We start from the raw sequence: 15,890 nt of genomic DNA, 5'->3' as shown, positions 1-15,890 counted from the left end.
GCTCGCGCTACCACCTTATTAAAGCTAGACCTTTAATAGCTAAATACTATAAAACCCCTTAAATTAATAACTTTTTAGGTGACCTGTTAGACGACCTTAATATCTATAAATAAGGGCCTGTTTTCCGTACCTAAATAGCTTCAATCAAGGACAATTCCACTATTTAATCTGCTTCCATAGCTGTCAACCTGATACCATGCGTAGCAACATACAAGTTACCAACGGCTCATTTAAAAGGCCTATATACTTGGATAATTCATCAGCTACAGGGCCTTGTGTTTTGCAACCAACAGCTTGTCATCCGGCTGGCTAGAAATCAAAGCGATAGACGCGACCGACACCTTGACACAGCACTATTGGACCTGCAACCGGATCTTATCTACGGACCACCGCCAACGTCACCTTGATGCATAGCCGGTCCGCATTGTCAACCGCTGTCAACCAGTCAGTACGGGCATCCCAACGAACGACAAACAAGACGAGACGTACCAGTATTTCCTGGAGGCGAGTAGCGGAACTCCCACCTGTTCCCGGACGCAAGCCTCACGCATACATGCCCACCCGGCACGCCAGCCCGTTCTTTGAACACCAGCTCCGTCTGGACCGCGTCCGTGTCCGGATCGCAGCCGTGCGCGACATCATACACGGCGCGCGGGTCTCCGCGCTCCGTCATGAACATCTTGGTCGTGTTGTCAAAGGCAGTATACTGTCAGGGTGTTAGCCCCGAGCCTTTTGCTCGCATGGAATGTCTATCCAGACTTACTTCTCCGTTGATGACGGCCCGAATCGTCGTGCCATTGCTCAACTGCGTAATGACGCCATCGACAAGAGTCAGTTCGCTGGCGGGTGCGCCAGCCGGACTCAGATACAGGTGCTGGTCGCCGCCGCCGGCCGCCCACTGGTTCAACAAGCGGTTGTGTATCACGGGGAAGGACGCATTCTGGACCTGGATCGCGAAGCCCTCTGCGATATTATTAGGGAGCGCCCCCGGGGGAAGCACGCACGCGAGCGAGGCGGCGGCCGCCGCGACGGCGATCAGAGCACTGGAAAACAACATCTTGTCAATTGGGGAATGATGTACTCGAGAGGCAAGATCCGATGCGGCCTCGTGCTCGGGGGCAAGATATATAAGCTACAAGGCCGGCTTGAAGCGCTGTTGGTTTCCTTCTGTCCATGCAGCATTCCGCCCTTGGCCCGCGATACGAGGTGCAATGCCACCACGTAGGGGACAGGGTTTCTGCAGATAGCGGCAAGCAGTAGGGATGCATGGGCGGGGAGCGGTGATTCTGGAGCGACGCTCAGAGTGCCGGTGCTCCTGTTCTGTCGCGAAATGGCTCGCTATGGATTGACGGAACAGTAGAACGAGCCCTAGATTGAATCTTGGATTCGGGACTTGAGACGTATCGAGCTTCTAGTTGGTTGTTGATTTCGTTGGCAGTTGCTTTGGTCGGGCTTTGAACTTCCTTGTGAAGAATTAGCTCATGTAGCATTCAGCCGCACCCCGAGTTTACTCTATTGACAGGTTCATAGTCTGGCCCGTTTGCATGCGTCCAAGCGCTCATGGCGTGGTTTAAGAATGTGGGAAAGCAACAAGGACAGAAGTGCTTACAGTCACATGCATACATAAATGGCCCAGACTGCAGTATTGTTCCGGCGTTTCTGTAGCCAAACTTGCCATCCAACGGCAGCATAAAAGCATTCAACATTCGTACCCAAAACTGCAACATGCTCAATAAGGTTGGAAATAAAAGTCTTCTTTGATGCAGGCCTGTCTTTAAGAACCCAAATCGTCAAGCTGGACAGCTTGTCCGGAGTGACAGCCTGCCACAACCTGGCTCCCATGCCAGCATACGTATAAGGCCACAAGAGAGGCATTGCGACGATTCATGCGTAAACGGCCAAGCCTGCATGGGCAAAGTGAACCTGCTAAGCGAAGTCAGCATCGGGCCCGCGTCATACAGGCCATGTCGGACGGCAGGGATCAGATACGTTCATAAGCATACGTAACTTTCTTCTGGCCCTTTTGTTCTCAACTGAGTTGGTCTGGTGACTCTGGTCCATGGTCCCATGCATGGTGCTGATAGTTTCCTGCATTGTCCTTGCTGGAAGCGACGTGGGAGTGAGAACAAGACGTCAGTCTGTCGGTCCGAGACGACATGGCTCGTATGCATGTTGTAATACACTTAACCTCCCTTCACACATCTTCATAATACGTGTGGCCGCCGCATGATGAGGAGAGACAGACGGTAAATTGGCAGGGACGTGACACGTCTAGGAATGTAAGTGGGCCGTGGCTGTGCCGTCATGAACTATGTCATATGTGGCGTCCGGCTAGAGTGAAGCCTGGCGCGGCTGCATGTGGGGACATCTGGACTTCAAACTTCCAAATCCGCCTGGTTACTAATGACTTGACTCAATGTTAGCTTACATTACACACCCTACAACAACACGCGCCATTACGCAATTCGAAATCGCTAGTATAGCTAGACCTACCAAGCTTTGCAGTAGGATTTGCTAGATCTGTTAGCCTTACCTTGCAGAATTCGCGCCAAACTCTATCTTACAATGCCCGAGTATATAAACCATCGCTGGTGCCACCACCTGCTTCATTCCAGGCTGCCAAGGTGCGCAGTCCTGCTTTACCACGTGCCGTAAAGCTAGCACTTTGAATTCATCAAAATACTTAGCAGGCATCAAAATCTTATATGCATCATACGACACTCCTTAACCGAACCAGTTTCTTGTCAAGTAATTCTCGAGGTACGTAAAATTTCATCCCTTCATCGCTTTACCACACTACAGTCTGTGGCAGAACATATTGACTGACCAAGAAGTATAGTACAATGAAATCGACTCATGGTGCTTATCGAGTTCCTCTGATGAGCCATGGAGCAAAGTGATCCGGCAATTGCAGCCCTTGACCGAATCCCCCCGATACCCAGCATAGGAATGTGTCCTTTTGGCTCTCTCTCTCTCTCTCCGTCCCTCTCTCTGTAGCCTCCCGACAACCCAGACATTTTGCTTTCCCCTTCCCTCCAGCATCCGCTCATCCCACAGCCACGCAAGTCCGTCCATTTCTGCTTTGAAATGAGTTTGTCGTATGTGGCAAAAAAAGGTGCTGCACAAACAATGTGAGTTAAAAGACTTGAGCAGGCAATTTACCAAACCAAACTGACAGCAGATACACTTAGAACCTAACCGAGTGTGACGACGGCTTGTGTTTGGTCGCTTTGTTGATGGGGTATACGTGATGGCAATGCCCGAGTCGAATCGATGAATGACGCGATGGCACGAGGTGATTGTGTCTCGAATTTCTACCTTTGATTACTACAAGCGGCCAATGATGCTATCAGCGGGAGTAGGAAACTTGCCTGTGGTATTTCCTCGGCATCACCTTGACTCAAACCGGAGCTGATCTGAGGCCGTGGATTTCCCAAGGGGACTTTGAGAGCGGCAATGCTAACTCGAGGTCGAATCGATCAGTGGCGCGATTGTGCGAAGGTTTTTTTTTTTTTTCGGTTTTTTTTTTGGCCTCGAATTTCTACCTTTGATTACTACAAGAGGCCAATGATGTTATCAGCGGGAACAAGTATCTTACCTGTGGTATTTGCTTGGCGTCACCTTGACTCGAACCGGAGCTGAGCTGAGGCCTTCCCTAAGAATAATTTTTTGGGGAGTCAGCCGTGGCTGAGTGGGTTTTGTCAGGCTCGCAAGTGCTATTTCATCACTGCTCTAAACAGCTCAGAAAGTCGTAATCTTGCTCATTGCCCAACCCACCTTTTTATATATACGAACGTGCGTCGGACATGCTTGGCGTTGTCTCTACTCGAACCGGCGTTGACTTGAGGCGACCGAGGTCCCTGAGAGGATTGTTATGCGGTTAGCAAAGGTGAAGTGGGTTGAAGAGGCTTACGTCCGACGTACCTTTAAGGAAGCAAGTGCCAGCAACAAATGCCAATGATGAATCAAGACCACAGGAGTCCACAACAGGATAACAAGCTGTTATCCCATCAAAGAACTGAGGCATTCCGTCGTTGCAGCTTGCAGCTTACCTACAAGACATCGGAGCATTCAAGGTAAAAAGAACATACAAGGGATGGGTACCTCACCGGAGAAATGACTGGTCATGATGGTTGGCAGGGCTCAGGCGGTTGACACTGACGAGAGACACAAGTCGATGAAGGCAAGAGGCACAAGGCGATGAAGAAAAGAGGCACAAGGCGATGAAGAAAAGAAGTAAGGCGAAGTGGCATAGAGAGGTGATGCAAGAGATGAGGATGACCAACAAAAGTTCTCGAAATGTGCCGGCAAATGAAGATGAAAGGTAATGAAGGAAGAAAAGAAAGTTGAGAAGAAGTCTGGGGAGTAGAGGTTTGTATACTAGGACTAGCAGCTCTGCGTACCTTCCTACTTATCTTGAATGGTAGTTGCAGTAGATGAGGCCTTTGAAAAAGAGGTGTTGGAAAGAGCTATATGGATACGTCATTCACATGGTTACTAGGCACTTACTCTTCCTGCAACAGAAGTATCCGTCGCCTTCTCCCCGAATAAGCGAAACAGTCCCGGCTCGCTATCTCAGCGGCAGAAGGCGAGATTGAACTTTTCAGATAAACACGTCGGTGCTGTTGGAAAGAGCTATATGGGTACGTCATTCACCTGGTTACTAGACACTTGCTCTTTCTACAACAAAAGGATCTTTCCCCTACTCTAAGCGAAACTGCTCCGCTCGCTCTCTCAGCGGCAGAAGGCGGGCACGATTAGACTGTTCAGGTAAACGCATTCATGCCAGATTCCTAGTTATGCAGCAGTGCCATATACAGGGCGGGCAATAGACAATACAGGCTTCCTCCTGAGACTATGCTTTCCCCAACGCGGTCGAACCTCAGAGCGGCCTCTCACACACAAACTTGGCCCTCGTGGCAAGTTCACACCATACTGGCTCACTTGTACTGGCCGAACATGAGGAGGAGACATGGCACAAGCAACGTACATGATCATGATATCAATCTATCCCAAGATCTATCAAAAAAGCCAGCTGACAATCCAACACTGTCGGGAATCTCAAGCCACAATCGTAGAGTATCCTAACGCCATGAAGAAAACCCCCATATATCCCAACCCCATGCACGAACGAAATACATCAAAAAGGCCACCGTCATGATAAAGCAGCATAAAAGTCCCTCCGGACACTTAGGCCCACCAGTCACCCTGGTCGTGCATAGCCTGTGCAACCTTGACAAATCCAGCAATGTTGCTGCCGGCCACGAGAGAAGGCAGCTCGCCGTCCTTGGCCTCGACGTACTTCTTTGCCGTCTCGAGGCCGTTGGTGAAGGCGTTCTTCATGATGCTCTTGAGCTTGTCGTCGACCTCCTTGGCGGTCCAGGTGAGACGCTGTCAAAAACACGTTAGCCCTTTTCCCCCCCAGAGCGAGAGAGAGCATTTCAGCAATCCGACATACCTGAGAGTTCTGGGCCATCTCCAGTCCAGAGACGGCAACGCCGCCGCAGTTGGCAGCCTTGCCGGGCGCATACCAAATGGCCTCGCCGCCCTTCTTGCGTCGCTCAGCCTCAAACAAGTCAATTGCCTCCTGGGTGCAGCCCATGTTGGAGCCCTCGGCAACGGCGACGACTCCGCTGGCAATGAGAGACTCGGCCTCGTCCTTGCTGACCTCGTTCTGGGTCGCGCAGGGCAGTGCAACGTCCACGGCGCCCACGTGCGTCCACGGACGAGCGCCGTCAATGTACTTGTATCGGCCGGCGTGGTCAAAGTCGGACAGAGCGCGTCGCTGGACCTTGAGGCCGGCAATCTGATCAACGTGTTCCGCCGTGAAGGGCTTGTCGGCGGTGGCGACAAGCGAGCCCTTGGAGTCGGAGAGCGAGACGACAGTGGCGCCGAGTTCAATGCACTTGAGAGCGGCGTATTGGGCGACGTTGCCGGAGCCAGAGATGGCCACCTTCTTGCCGGCAAAAGTACCACGACCGGCGTACTCGAGCATGTGTTCCACATAGTAGATGAGACCGTAACCAGTGGCCTCTGGTTCAGACGGTTAGCAGACCATTGGAGAACCAGCAAGACAGGAATAGATAAGTTACTTACCGGGTCGGATAAGAGAGCCACCCCAGCTCAATCCCTTTCCAGTCAACACACCCTCCCAGCGGTTTCTGGCCTGTCGATACGCGCCGTACATGTAGCCAATCTCTCGGCCGGAAACGCCAATATCACCGGCGGGCACGTCGGTATCCGCGCCAATGTGCTTGGACAGCTCGCGCATGAAGGCCTGGCAGAAGCGACGGATTTCGCCATCAGACTTGCCCTTGGGGTCGAAGTCGGCACCGCCTTTGCCACCGCCCATGCTCACTGCGCAACCTGTTAGCAAAGCCCCGCTCGGATTTTTGGCGTTTGTAGCTGGCGGCCGTGTCACATACATCCAGTGAGGGCATTCTTGAAAATCTGCTCAAAACCAAGGAACTTGAGGCTGTACAGTGGTCAGCGTCTGCCCGCCCAAAACTCGCTCTACGAGGACTTTGACATACATGGACAGGTTGACAGTAGGGTGAAATCGCAAGCCACCCTTGTATGGACCCAGAGCCGAGTTGAACTGCACTCTGAAGCCCCGGTTCACCTGCAACTGGCCATTGTCATCCTCCCACACAACACGGAACTGAATCACACGCTCTGGGACGGCGGCAACGGCCAAGGCTGTGCGGTACTCGGGGTGCTCGCGGAAGAGGGTGCTGTCCTCGAGGGTGCTGGCGAGCTCTACTCAGACTGTCAGCAACTGATTCCATCAAGTTCTCGGCCATCTCACATCAAGTCAGTGGGTAAGTAAACACCTTTATAGGCTTGTTCAAACTCAGGCTCGGACGGCAAGTGGCTCGTGGCGGCAGCGGGAGCCTGAGTGCCGTTGCCGTTGCCGTTCAGATGGGGCATTGTGTCTACTTATTCTCAAAAAGGATGTTGTATTGAAGAGAAGTTGTTGATAAAGACGGGGACAAGGTACGAGGTCACGGATGCAAAGGTGGTCAGGAAAGGGAAAGGGAAGAAGGTTGAGTAATGAAACCCGCCAACGGGACATAGCTGAACCTTATATGTTCACGTCCAACCCCAGACCCTTCATAGCTCCGAGTAAGAATACGCTGGTATGGCTTTACACACCCTCCTCCTTCTTCTTCTGCCCCCCGCCCTCTTTCTCGGTGAATCGGAGCAAACAGCCACACACTTTTTTTCTGTGTTCCTTGGTGTCTTGAGCGTATCGGGCCGCATGGTCAAGGCATGGTCAAGGGTCCGCCAAGCTTTCCTGGATGAATATCCTTACAGGTGACCGACAACGGTGGGCGCATCTTCAGCAGCCATCTTGTCCATCAAAACCTGTATGAGACGTTGCCTTTTTTTTTTCCTTTGGCCCAATCCCAGCGCCCTCCGAAAGTCGCTCGTTTCAACTTGCCACTCCCGAAAGCCACGCTGGCGACAGACATGAAATTTGGCAGTGAAGGGGGACGGGGCGTTTCCCGAAAGCAATAAGCTTCTCGCTGCATGGGTGGCGCGCGACTCCATAGATAGATAGCCGCGGGCGTGGCTCCGCCCGTCTTATCAGTGACGTCTCCATTATCCCCATTTCTATAGCTCCATGGGTCCATAGGCTTCGGGTGCTCGGTATGGGAGGCCTGGTGATACTACATATTTCGTAGACGAGACGTAAGAGATGTGTGTGTGTGTGGCCAAGAAAAGGAGCGCAAATCATCACAAGCCAAATGGCCTGGTGCCCAGTCCCCGATGGCGATCAAGGGCTTCATCTCGCATGCAGGGAACCTGTTCCCGAGCGACCAGGCAGCCACTCTCGACATTCAGCCGCCATGATGGACAATGTAGAGAAATGTTGACTTCACCTTCACCGGACATTCGTGGTCGCAACGCGCCGTGTTACGCACCCGGACACCACCGCTGGCAACCATCTCATCAGCTCACCATCTGTCCACCACGCGTCCAGTCGTCAAGCTGGCAGCGCCATTTCATGCCAATGCCAATTGTAAACACCCGACAAGTCACGGCCATCTGAAATCGAAACTGGCAGACCTTTATCTTCGCGCCCCACGCCCCTGCATTGGTTGATTGGGCCTCTGCTGCACACCGGATTGGTCGCCTTACTTATTCCTATTGACAGATTCGATTGCGTCTCCAGATTGGGCTGCTTGGGCTGTGGCCAATGAGCACGCGGCCGACAAACAGATTAGTCTATCAAGGCAAAGGTGTCCGTTCAGCTTTGGCTGGCTGCGCGAAGTGAGAGTCGTGTCGGGTATGGTCTGTCTCCAGACGCCATGAGGCATCCTTGACGAAGCGAAATCCGGATGGAAGTGTCGACTGGGTCGCTGCGGTCCCCCCCACCTCGAGATTATTATTTCCTGAGGCAGCTTCGCCGACAACGGCCTTGGCCTCGGCCTCTCTCACTCTGACATGGGATCATGGCATCAGCTCGACTCGCTGACAGGACAACACACAACATGCCAGAGGCAGTTCCAGATTGCAATAATGCTGCACCGTACTCTTAATACTGACAGCAATGCACCTAGGCCTGCATCTCTAGGAGGTGCGCCTGGTTGTTTGCGTGGTTCATCTCCAGATCTGACCATGCACGTCGCCAAATGTGCCCCCACCCAGGGTCCAAGCCAAGCCCAATCCCAGGCCTCGGCACGCCATCCCATCATCCTGACCGCACCCAAAAAAAAAGGGAAAAAAAAAAACCGGTGCCATGAATCTGACGGTGCCCCTCTTTCACGAGTTATTTTCTTCATCCCAAAAAACCCACTACGTCACTCCCTTCTTCTTCCGACTTCTTCCCCCTACCCATCGGCTGAAACCACCGAGTCCACCGGACCATGCCTCGTATGCCCGAGACAAGCGACATCGGCCTAGACCGGACATGAGCTATCGCTTGCTTGTACTCGATTAAATTGAATAAATTTATTGTCCATCGTGGCCGCACCCGGCATACCCATGCTGGGTGATCGATTGCTTGTCGCCAATGACCCTGAGGTCCTGATCGCACTTGCGTCACCAACACCACCAGCACATCATGCAGACCACATCTGATCTTACTCGTCTCTTACAAAACTACTACAATTTGCCGACGCGGCACAACCTTTAATAATATATGTAACACATGTTTCGGCATCCCGAATGCCCTATCCCAGGCAATGTTCCGTACTCCTCAACGCCAAAATGTTACAACCAACCGAATAAAAAAATCCTACATTCTCACCACATGGCGGCCGGGTCCATGTCGAACCGCGACAGGTCCTTGCCTGCATCTTCCAGATCCTTCTTTGCCTTCATTCTCATGTAGAAAATTGGACAATCCTTACTGCTACAGATGACCTCACAATGCATGCTGCCCTGGCATCGCTGACACTGCGTCCATAGTCGGCCGAATCGAATCTCGAGATCCGAAATCTTGTCTAGACTCCTCTTGTACAGTTCACCCACCCTGGGCGCGCAATCAGAGCATACTGCCCCATTGCTCTCGTGCTTGCCTGTAAGCGGCTTTTTGCAGCCCATGCATGTCTGTGTCTTTTTCGCAAATTTCATCAGCCCACCCACCGTTGGTGCTGCCACAGAAATTGTTCTCGTGTGATCTCCCGTCAGCAGGGTCCTCGCCTTGGTTTCGCCCAGGATAGGCTCGAATATACGTCCCAAGGGTTTAGCTAGCTGGTTATCCAGGTAGTATTTGGTATCAATGGGCACGTTGTTCTCGAGGACATATAGGGGATCCTCTGATTTCTCGAAGTTCTTGGCACCAGCAGCTCCACGAACCATGACATAAGCAACGCGGTCTCCAAGAGCAGGAGCCGAACCAGCATCACGCTTCTTCATTCGGTGAGCTAGTTCCACATGTGCTTGTTTGGCAGCGTAGTCGTCTTTTGTCAGAGCCTTGGTGATGACAAGCTTTGACATATCCACTTTGTTTTGTAATAGGTTAGCAATTGTTTCTTTGACATATCTAGTGAATTGTTAGCTGGTTCCAATAATACTTGCTAAGGAAGTACTAACTCCTGCGCACCACTAACATCCCGATCAATTAGAATCATTCGGAGGACCTTTTCGATGACAGTCTGCACTAACAGACAGTTGTCTCGTCGAACGGTCTCGATACCCTTCGTGTCCATCTTGTCGTACTTCTCTGGCCTCGTCCAGTACAGTCCAGCGTACCGCTTCTTGTTGATCAGCAGGTATGGAAAGTACACTTTCTCGAATTCAAGCTTGATTGGTTTAATAAACTTGGAAGACACATAGTGCGACGCTTCCTCGCCTAGCTTCATTGCCTCAGCCAAGTCCTTCGTGCCAAACTTGACCATGACGGAATCAGTGTCACCGTAAATGACTTGAGCGTCGTGTGTGTATCCGTTGGCAATATTATACTTCTTCTCCACTTCATCCTTTGTCCTTTCAATCATTTGTCGGCCGAAACTAGTCGTACTGCTGGCAATCTCAAGGCAGGGAAGTTTTCCTGTCGTAGCGCCTGTTAATCCATAGACGGAGTTGGCACTGATCTTTAACGCGAGCTGGCGACCGTTTAATACAGCTTTCTTGAACGGATCCGTTTCCTGGGCCAACTCGCGCTTGGCCTGTTTACGAGCGGTCAACAGTTCTTCAAGAATTTGCGCTAAAAGCCCCTTGCGTTGTTTGGTTGTTACGAAAGTGTCTCCGTTGGGTGTGACGATGTAATCTTCGTCTTTCACCAAGCCAAATTTTTCAATCAGCTTCTTGTCTTTTACCAGTGTGGTATAACATAGATTGTGTGCCTGAATAATACTTGGGTATAGCGACGCGAAATCCAGGGTAGCAATAGGCACGTCGTAATAACCTCGGACAGGCTCAATAACGGTGGCACCTTCGTACTGCTCGTCCGAAGCATCAGACCTGATATTGGGTATCACCAGCTTTTGTTCTAAAGCCTTGCGGAATAGCTGGCTCACAAACTTGATTTGTTGGCCGCGGGACAGTAAAAAGTTAAAGGGTACACCCGTGACTCTTGCCATTTCGGTATAGTTTTCCAGACATGAAAGCTTGTCCATTAATCGTTGCGGAAGATAGGCATCCTTTAAACAGTAGAGGGCTAAACGTCGTCTTGATTCCGGAGTACCGTTGAAAAGTTCAGTAATCATAGTGTGGTGCACATCTTCCTTTTGTTCGCCCAGAAAATGCGCGCACACAGAGTTAAGGGTATAACTTCGAAGATGGTGATCTCGTTGAATCAATTGAAGTAGATCGAGCTGCAGTCGCCCGTTGGTGTTGGTGGCCTTGGTGTCTCGATTACCAATTTGCTTACTCGAGAAATTTGTCTCCTTGACCCTAGACGGAACGCTAGGAAGGCGAGACCAGTATTCAAAGCCACTGACTTTTAGATGCTTTGCTCTCTCCAATAAGTAAGGAAAATCGAAGTTGGCAATATTGTATCCAATAATAATGTCTGGATCGGCTCGGATTAGGAACTGCTGCCATTCGCTCAACATCTTGTCTTCCTTCTTATACTCTAGAATATGCGTAGCTACAATAGAGCTTGTTGTATCCAGGCAAAAGACATTACGAATAAATGGCTTTTTCTCTCCGTACTTTGTGACGACATTGGCGATTTGAATAACTGGGTCTTGATTGGCTTCTGGGAAGATACCTTTTCTGCCAGCGCACTCGATGTCGAAAGATAAGATACGAAGTGGAGCCATCTTGGCCCATTTGCCTTCAGGTTTATGAGCAATCAAGTCGAGATATGGGACTTCGGCTTCGATCTGGCAGTTGGATTGTCTGAGGTTTTCGGGGACTATCTTGTATCTGGTTGCTGGCGCTTCGACCCATGCCATGCCTTGGACCTAATGGCACTTGATTAGTTGTGCGTAAAAATTGCCGATATTTGCGTCAAATCTCACCTTGCAGTCCACCATGAATCTAAGGACATATTGGATATTGTCATATGTCCTGATGCCCTCTGTGACACCCCACATGCCTTTCCAGTTCGCATTTCCACCTTCTATAGTAGAGCGCACTCTATTTATAAATTTGGGGTCCGTGACTGTAATTTTGAGGTAAGCGTGCTGCTCGTTGCCCCAGAAGCCATAAATGTCTTCTCTGAAAAGCAGGGCGACCGAATGAATAGCGGGCTGATGCTGAGCAACCTGTGTCTCGAGGAAAGCCTTGTAATTACCGACATCGTGGGGTTGAAATAGAACCGGAGCACGGAGATAGAGGTAATGCTTAAAGTCGGTGACGTGCAGCATCACTGAGTAGCCTTCCTCTGAGACGCCGAATAACTTGACAGTTGCCTTGCCACCATGCAAGGTTCCTTCTTCGGCTTCAATAGACTGGAAACACAGGCTATCGCGCTGGGGCTCAAAGTCAGTAACTGGCGGGCGGTCCCATGCCTGGTCCTTCTCGGCATTGCTGCGCTTCAGGTCTGAGATATCTTGGCTCAGCTTCTCCAAGACCTCGGTCTCAAAGGCACTTTTTGGCTGACTCGACCCAAGCTTTGCTTTGGGATCTCTTTGGGATCCTGTGAATCTGGCCGCCGGTGATGACGAAAAGATATCGGTCCTACGCTTCTTGGCTGAGCCTGGCGTTGATGGCGGAATGTTCTGGCGGGTGCCTGCCTCGCCCAGCACCCGCTTCTGGGGCAGGACTGAGGTCATGATGAATGCAAGGGATGCCGTGAATGAGATGTAGCCAGATTACTTGAGCCTTCAGAGTAATGCCCTGGTAAGTTCTCTGACTGCACAGTCAGTCAATGGCAAAGTCGCATGCGGTTGGATTGCTGGAGAAGTATCCGTAGTATGGGTGCATTTTGATTGTCGACGAAAACGCGTCTCGAGACCGTGACGTGACGGACCCACGTCGAGTTTAATGGATTGGCACGTGACGTGGTGCGTCGTGAATGTGCCGCCGTGTCGGGGAAGCGCCAAGGAGGAAGTAGCCCCGTTGTCTCCCTGCTAGCTCCGCCATGTACCGAGTACGAGTTAGCGTGGTCAAGGTGACAGACAACACCAAGTACCGTACACATGGCCTAAGTCCTTCCCTGTCTGCCGTGGCAGCTCCTGCTCATCCCCGTCTGTCACCTGTCCACTATCAGCCAACACGGATCCCTTTGAATGTGCGAAGGTGCAGCTTTTGTAGCGGACCGGGGTATGGGCCAATAAGAAGCCAATTATTAAAAGGTACCTAACCACACTAAGAAATTATATGATGATAGAAGTACTAGTAATGCTGTGAGTTACAAAGAGCTACATCGCACATATTACAGCCGAACATAGCGTATGGGGCCTTTTTGACGCTAAAAAGATACCCGTTAGGTATCGCAGAAAAAATGGGGCCGATACCTGACTTGCACCTTAGCACAGCCAAAGGGATGGCCAAGCATCCAAGACCTTGCTCAGAACCCATGTCACGGATGCACAGGCTCGACAAGAGACAACAACGTTGGACGTGGTGCGCGCCAATCATGTCGGCCGGAGTCCCCTCGGAGTTTTGGAAGCGTTGTCGAATTCTTCATTCCCGATAATTGTCGCTCTCCCAGGCCTCCTCAACTCACAAAGCCAGCTCCGTCCGCATTCATGCCGCCCGCGCCCATGATCAGCTTTCAACCCCATTTGCTGCTCCTGGCCAACGACGAGTCACAAGCTCAGCCCGATGCCCCATATTCTCATGCCAATAAATTGACTCGGGCTCGATAAAACGCGCCCCAGACTGCGGACTCTTGTGAGTGCGAGGCTCCTCTTCGTAAACGTATAACCATGTTGTGTTCCCCGTCCGATGCTGCCTGACCTCACCATGTAATGTGATTCTGGTCTCGCCGAGACATGTCCTCTGAGGAAGCTGTCAACAATGAGATGGATCCTCAGACACAAAGCAGCCTTTTCCTCTTGCCCGTCGAGATACGTCGGCACACGTATTCTTTCATCGTCGAGGAGGGTGTTCACGTGTACCTTCGTAATGACCGCATTTGCATCTCGACATGCATAACTCCGCAGCCCAGCAACGACTACTTCTGCTTCGACCGCCAGTCATCGGGAGACCCTCCCCGTGATGTTTGGGCCCGTCGACTGGGTTCATCTTGGGCCTCACATTGGAGATGCGAGGAAGTTGCCCTTGGTTTGGACGTGGACCGGATTAATATTGCTACTGACCGCGATCCGACAAGGGCATTGATGCAGTCTTGCAAGAGAATGTAAATGATGCTGCAAGAGGACGGTCGTGCTGTTGGTCATCCACTGATCGATTTACAGATATGGCGAAGTTGCAGGCGTCATAGTTGAAAAGTCTGTTTTACACATCACCGAACTCGCTACCCTTGACCAGCTTTTGAAAGGAGACGACGACAAAACATGTTTGTTTACCGACAGTATACTGTTAAGCGCATTTACTGGCGTGAGAAGACTTCGTCTCGCCTTCCGCCTTCCGCTGCAAGTCTACAAGATGATTGAGCTGCAATGCAAGCAGCGAGAATTCCCGACTTGCCTACACAACAAGCTACCTTCCACCATATGGAAGAACATATGGCCAGCAATTGCTAAACTCCAGCACCTACGTTCAATGGAAGTCTACGTCGACCATGACTCTGAAGCATCCTGGACATTAGTCGATGAAGCCACCATACTCTCGCCTTTGCTCTCGCTCTGCCAGCATTCCCACTTTAGCACCATCATTCACATCCCGGCAGTACCGCTGCCACAGGACACGGAAGAGGACTTCGAATCCTCGACAGAGGGCCCACTATCTATGCTGGACATCAGAAGGTTCATAAGACAAAGATTTTTCCCTGAGCAAAGACAAGATGGTACCCATGGCATAGTCTACGAAGACGACGCCAACAACATGTTTCGCGACCCAGGCCCATCTGCCGACGAGCTGACTCGGACTGCTGAAATGACGATGCACCTCTGGCTGCATGGTGTTGAGCTTGACTATCTTGCCATGAGTAGGAGGCTTGGGTGGTAAGTGCTGACTGCCTTGGTAGTTATTCACATTTCGATGCTATGAGACAAGACTGCATTACTGGAGTTTTTCTTAGTTTTGGGAATCATTCCCGGGTACCTGATGGGAGGAGTTCTAATAAGGAGTAGAATGCAGAAAATACAGTACCCTCAACTCACATGAGGGATCCTCCACGTACGCCCACTGCTCCTATCCTAAGCCTTCTGTCAAGCCTGCTTGCTTCTCCTTGCTGTTCTCACCCCCCGCCCTCGGTACAGACCCGTCATACAACCTCTTAAACTGCGAGTCCCTCTTCAAAAGCCTCTTGGGCTCGTCATACTACAAGCCTACCCTATACAGGCCAGCACTCACTGCAACTTGTGCGCCATGACGATAATCGTCCATCCCTCAAACCACGTCCGCAGAACATCATATATGATCTCCTTTATTGCATTGTCCAAACGACCTAAAAACGTCAGTGCTGTCCGTCGCTTTAAAAAAAACCCACTAGACAAAGACGACCATCGCTGCTCGAAAACTATCCTTACCCGTCACAATATTGTCCTCTCAGACACAAAAAGCTGCGTCTCCTCCTGAGACAGAAACTTGCTGTGCATGGCGTTGTCCAACCCGCCCCTTGACTCAATCCTTTCCCGTAGCTGGACTATCTCTAGGGTCACGGCAATTTCTGCATCCATTATCGTGGCCGCGGGGGCGACGTTGATGCACACTGTGCCGACGAAATGTATGGTTCTTGGGGTAGGGTCACAATACGCGCGTGTATAGCCTTTTTAGGGAGTATAGATGTATCGATTCCATCAATGGCGATGGTTCCACTGTCCTGGGTAATCATCCGGATGAGTGACAGGATAAGTGAACTCTTACCGCTTCCATTTTGTTAGAGTTTGCTGGAGGATGGGTGGAGGTGTGTCTAAAGA

At 51.1% G+C, this 15,890-nt stretch overlaps 4 protein-coding genes across 8 annotated transcripts; 1 reads left to right on the top strand and 3 right to left on the bottom strand.

Annotated features, from left to right (window-relative positions):
- Positions 1–375: 375 nt before the first annotated feature.
- Positions 376–1,057, bottom strand: J3458_013329 (uncharacterized protein; the record flags this gene model as incomplete). Its single annotated transcript, XM_007816532.1, has 3 exons — positions 376–434; positions 490–706; positions 764–1,057. 3 exons carry the CDS (start codon positions 1,055–1,057, stop codon positions 376–378), a joined length of 570 nt encoding a protein of 189 aa, XP_007814723.1.
- A 3,690-nt stretch (positions 1,058–4,747) lies between these two features.
- GDH3_1 (NADP-dependent glutamate dehydrogenase) lies at positions 4,748–8,014 on the bottom strand. 3 transcript variants are annotated; one of them, XM_007816533.2, is made up of 6 exons: positions 6,834–8,014; positions 6,534–6,759; positions 6,426–6,475; positions 6,097–6,357; positions 5,459–6,033; positions 4,748–5,391 (listed from the first exon to the last, which is right to left on the bottom strand). In XM_007816533.2, the coding sequence occupies exons 1-6, from the start codon at positions 6,928–6,930 to the stop codon at positions 5,191–5,193; spliced, it is 1,410 nt and encodes a 469-aa protein (XP_007814724.1). In that variant the 5' UTR covers positions 6,931–8,014; the 3' UTR covers positions 4,748–5,190. The 3 variants fall into 3 exon arrangements, with proteins under 3 accessions (XP_007814724.1, XP_065974669.1, XP_065974668.1); XM_066120382.1 differs by having other exon boundaries at positions 4,748–6,033; XM_066120381.1 differs by having other exon boundaries at positions 6,534–7,990.
- Positions 8,015–8,832: 818 nt separating this feature from the next.
- POL3_1 (DNA-directed DNA polymerase delta) lies at positions 8,833–12,829 on the bottom strand. 2 transcript variants are annotated; one of them, XM_007816534.2, is made up of 3 exons: positions 11,919–12,829; positions 10,045–11,861; positions 8,833–9,994 (listed from the first exon to the last, which is right to left on the bottom strand). In XM_007816534.2, the coding sequence occupies exons 1-3, from the start codon at positions 12,672–12,674 to the stop codon at positions 9,253–9,255; spliced, it is 3,315 nt and encodes a 1,104-aa protein (XP_007814725.2). In that variant the 5' UTR covers positions 12,675–12,829; the 3' UTR covers positions 8,833–9,252. The 2 variants fall into 2 exon arrangements, with proteins under 2 accessions (XP_007814725.2, XP_065974667.1); XM_066120380.1 differs by having other exon boundaries at positions 8,833–11,861.
- Positions 12,830–13,424: 595 nt separating this feature from the next.
- J3458_013326 (uncharacterized protein) lies at positions 13,425–15,808 on the top strand. Of its 2 annotated transcripts, XM_066120379.1 has the most exons (3): positions 13,454–14,206; positions 14,265–14,972; positions 15,102–15,729. In XM_066120379.1, coding segments are annotated over exons 1-3 (1,077 nt in total). In that variant the 5' UTR covers positions 13,454–13,838; the 3' UTR covers positions 15,103–15,729. The 2 variants fall into 2 exon arrangements, with proteins under 2 accessions (XP_007814726.1, XP_065974666.1); XM_007816535.2 differs by having other exon boundaries at positions 13,425–14,206; positions 14,265–15,808.
- Positions 15,809–15,890: the final 82 nt, after the last annotated feature.

The sequence above is a fragment of the Metarhizium acridum genome, assembly GCF_019434415.1.
Source record: "Metarhizium acridum strain ARSEF 324 chromosome Unknown scaffold_276, whole genome shotgun sequence".
NCBI classification, from domain to species: Eukaryota; Fungi; Ascomycota; class Sordariomycetes; order Hypocreales; family Clavicipitaceae; genus Metarhizium; species Metarhizium acridum.
This window is presented reverse-complemented; position numbering and strand designations above follow the sequence as displayed.

Bases quoted from the DNA above. Each gene is read 5' to 3' on its own strand.
- GDH3_1 (XM_066120382.1), bottom strand. From the start codon at position 6,930: ATGCCCCATCTGAACGGCAACGGCAACGGCACTCAGGCTCCCGCTGCC. The intron at 6,760-6,833 runs GTGTTTACTTAC...CAGTCTGAGTAG, and splicing joins GTTTGAACAAGCCTATAAAG to AGCTCGCCAGCACCCTCGAG. The intron at 6,476-6,533 runs GTATGTCAAAGT...ACCACTGTACAG, and splicing joins CCTACTGTCAACCTGTCCAT to CCTCAAGTTCCTTGGTTTTG.
- POL3_1 (XM_007816534.2), bottom strand. From the start codon at position 12,674: ATGACCTCAGTCCTGCCCCAGAAGCGGGTGCTGGGCGAGGCAGGCACC. The intron at 11,862-11,918 runs GTGAGATTTGAC...AAGTGCCATTAG, and splicing joins GATTCATGGTGGACTGCAAG to GTCCAAGGCATGGCATGGGT. The intron at 9,995-10,044 runs GTTAGTACTTCC...ACAATTCACTAG, and splicing joins GATGTTAGTGGTGCGCAGGA to ATATGTCAAAGAAACAATTG.
- J3458_013326 (XM_007816535.2), top strand. From the start codon at position 13,839: ATGTCCTCTGAGGAAGCTGTCAACAATGAGATGGATCCTCAGACACAA. The intron at 14,207-14,264 runs GTAAATGATGCT...ATCGATTTACAG, and splicing joins ATGCAGTCTTGCAAGAGAAT to ATATGGCGAAGTTGCAGGCG.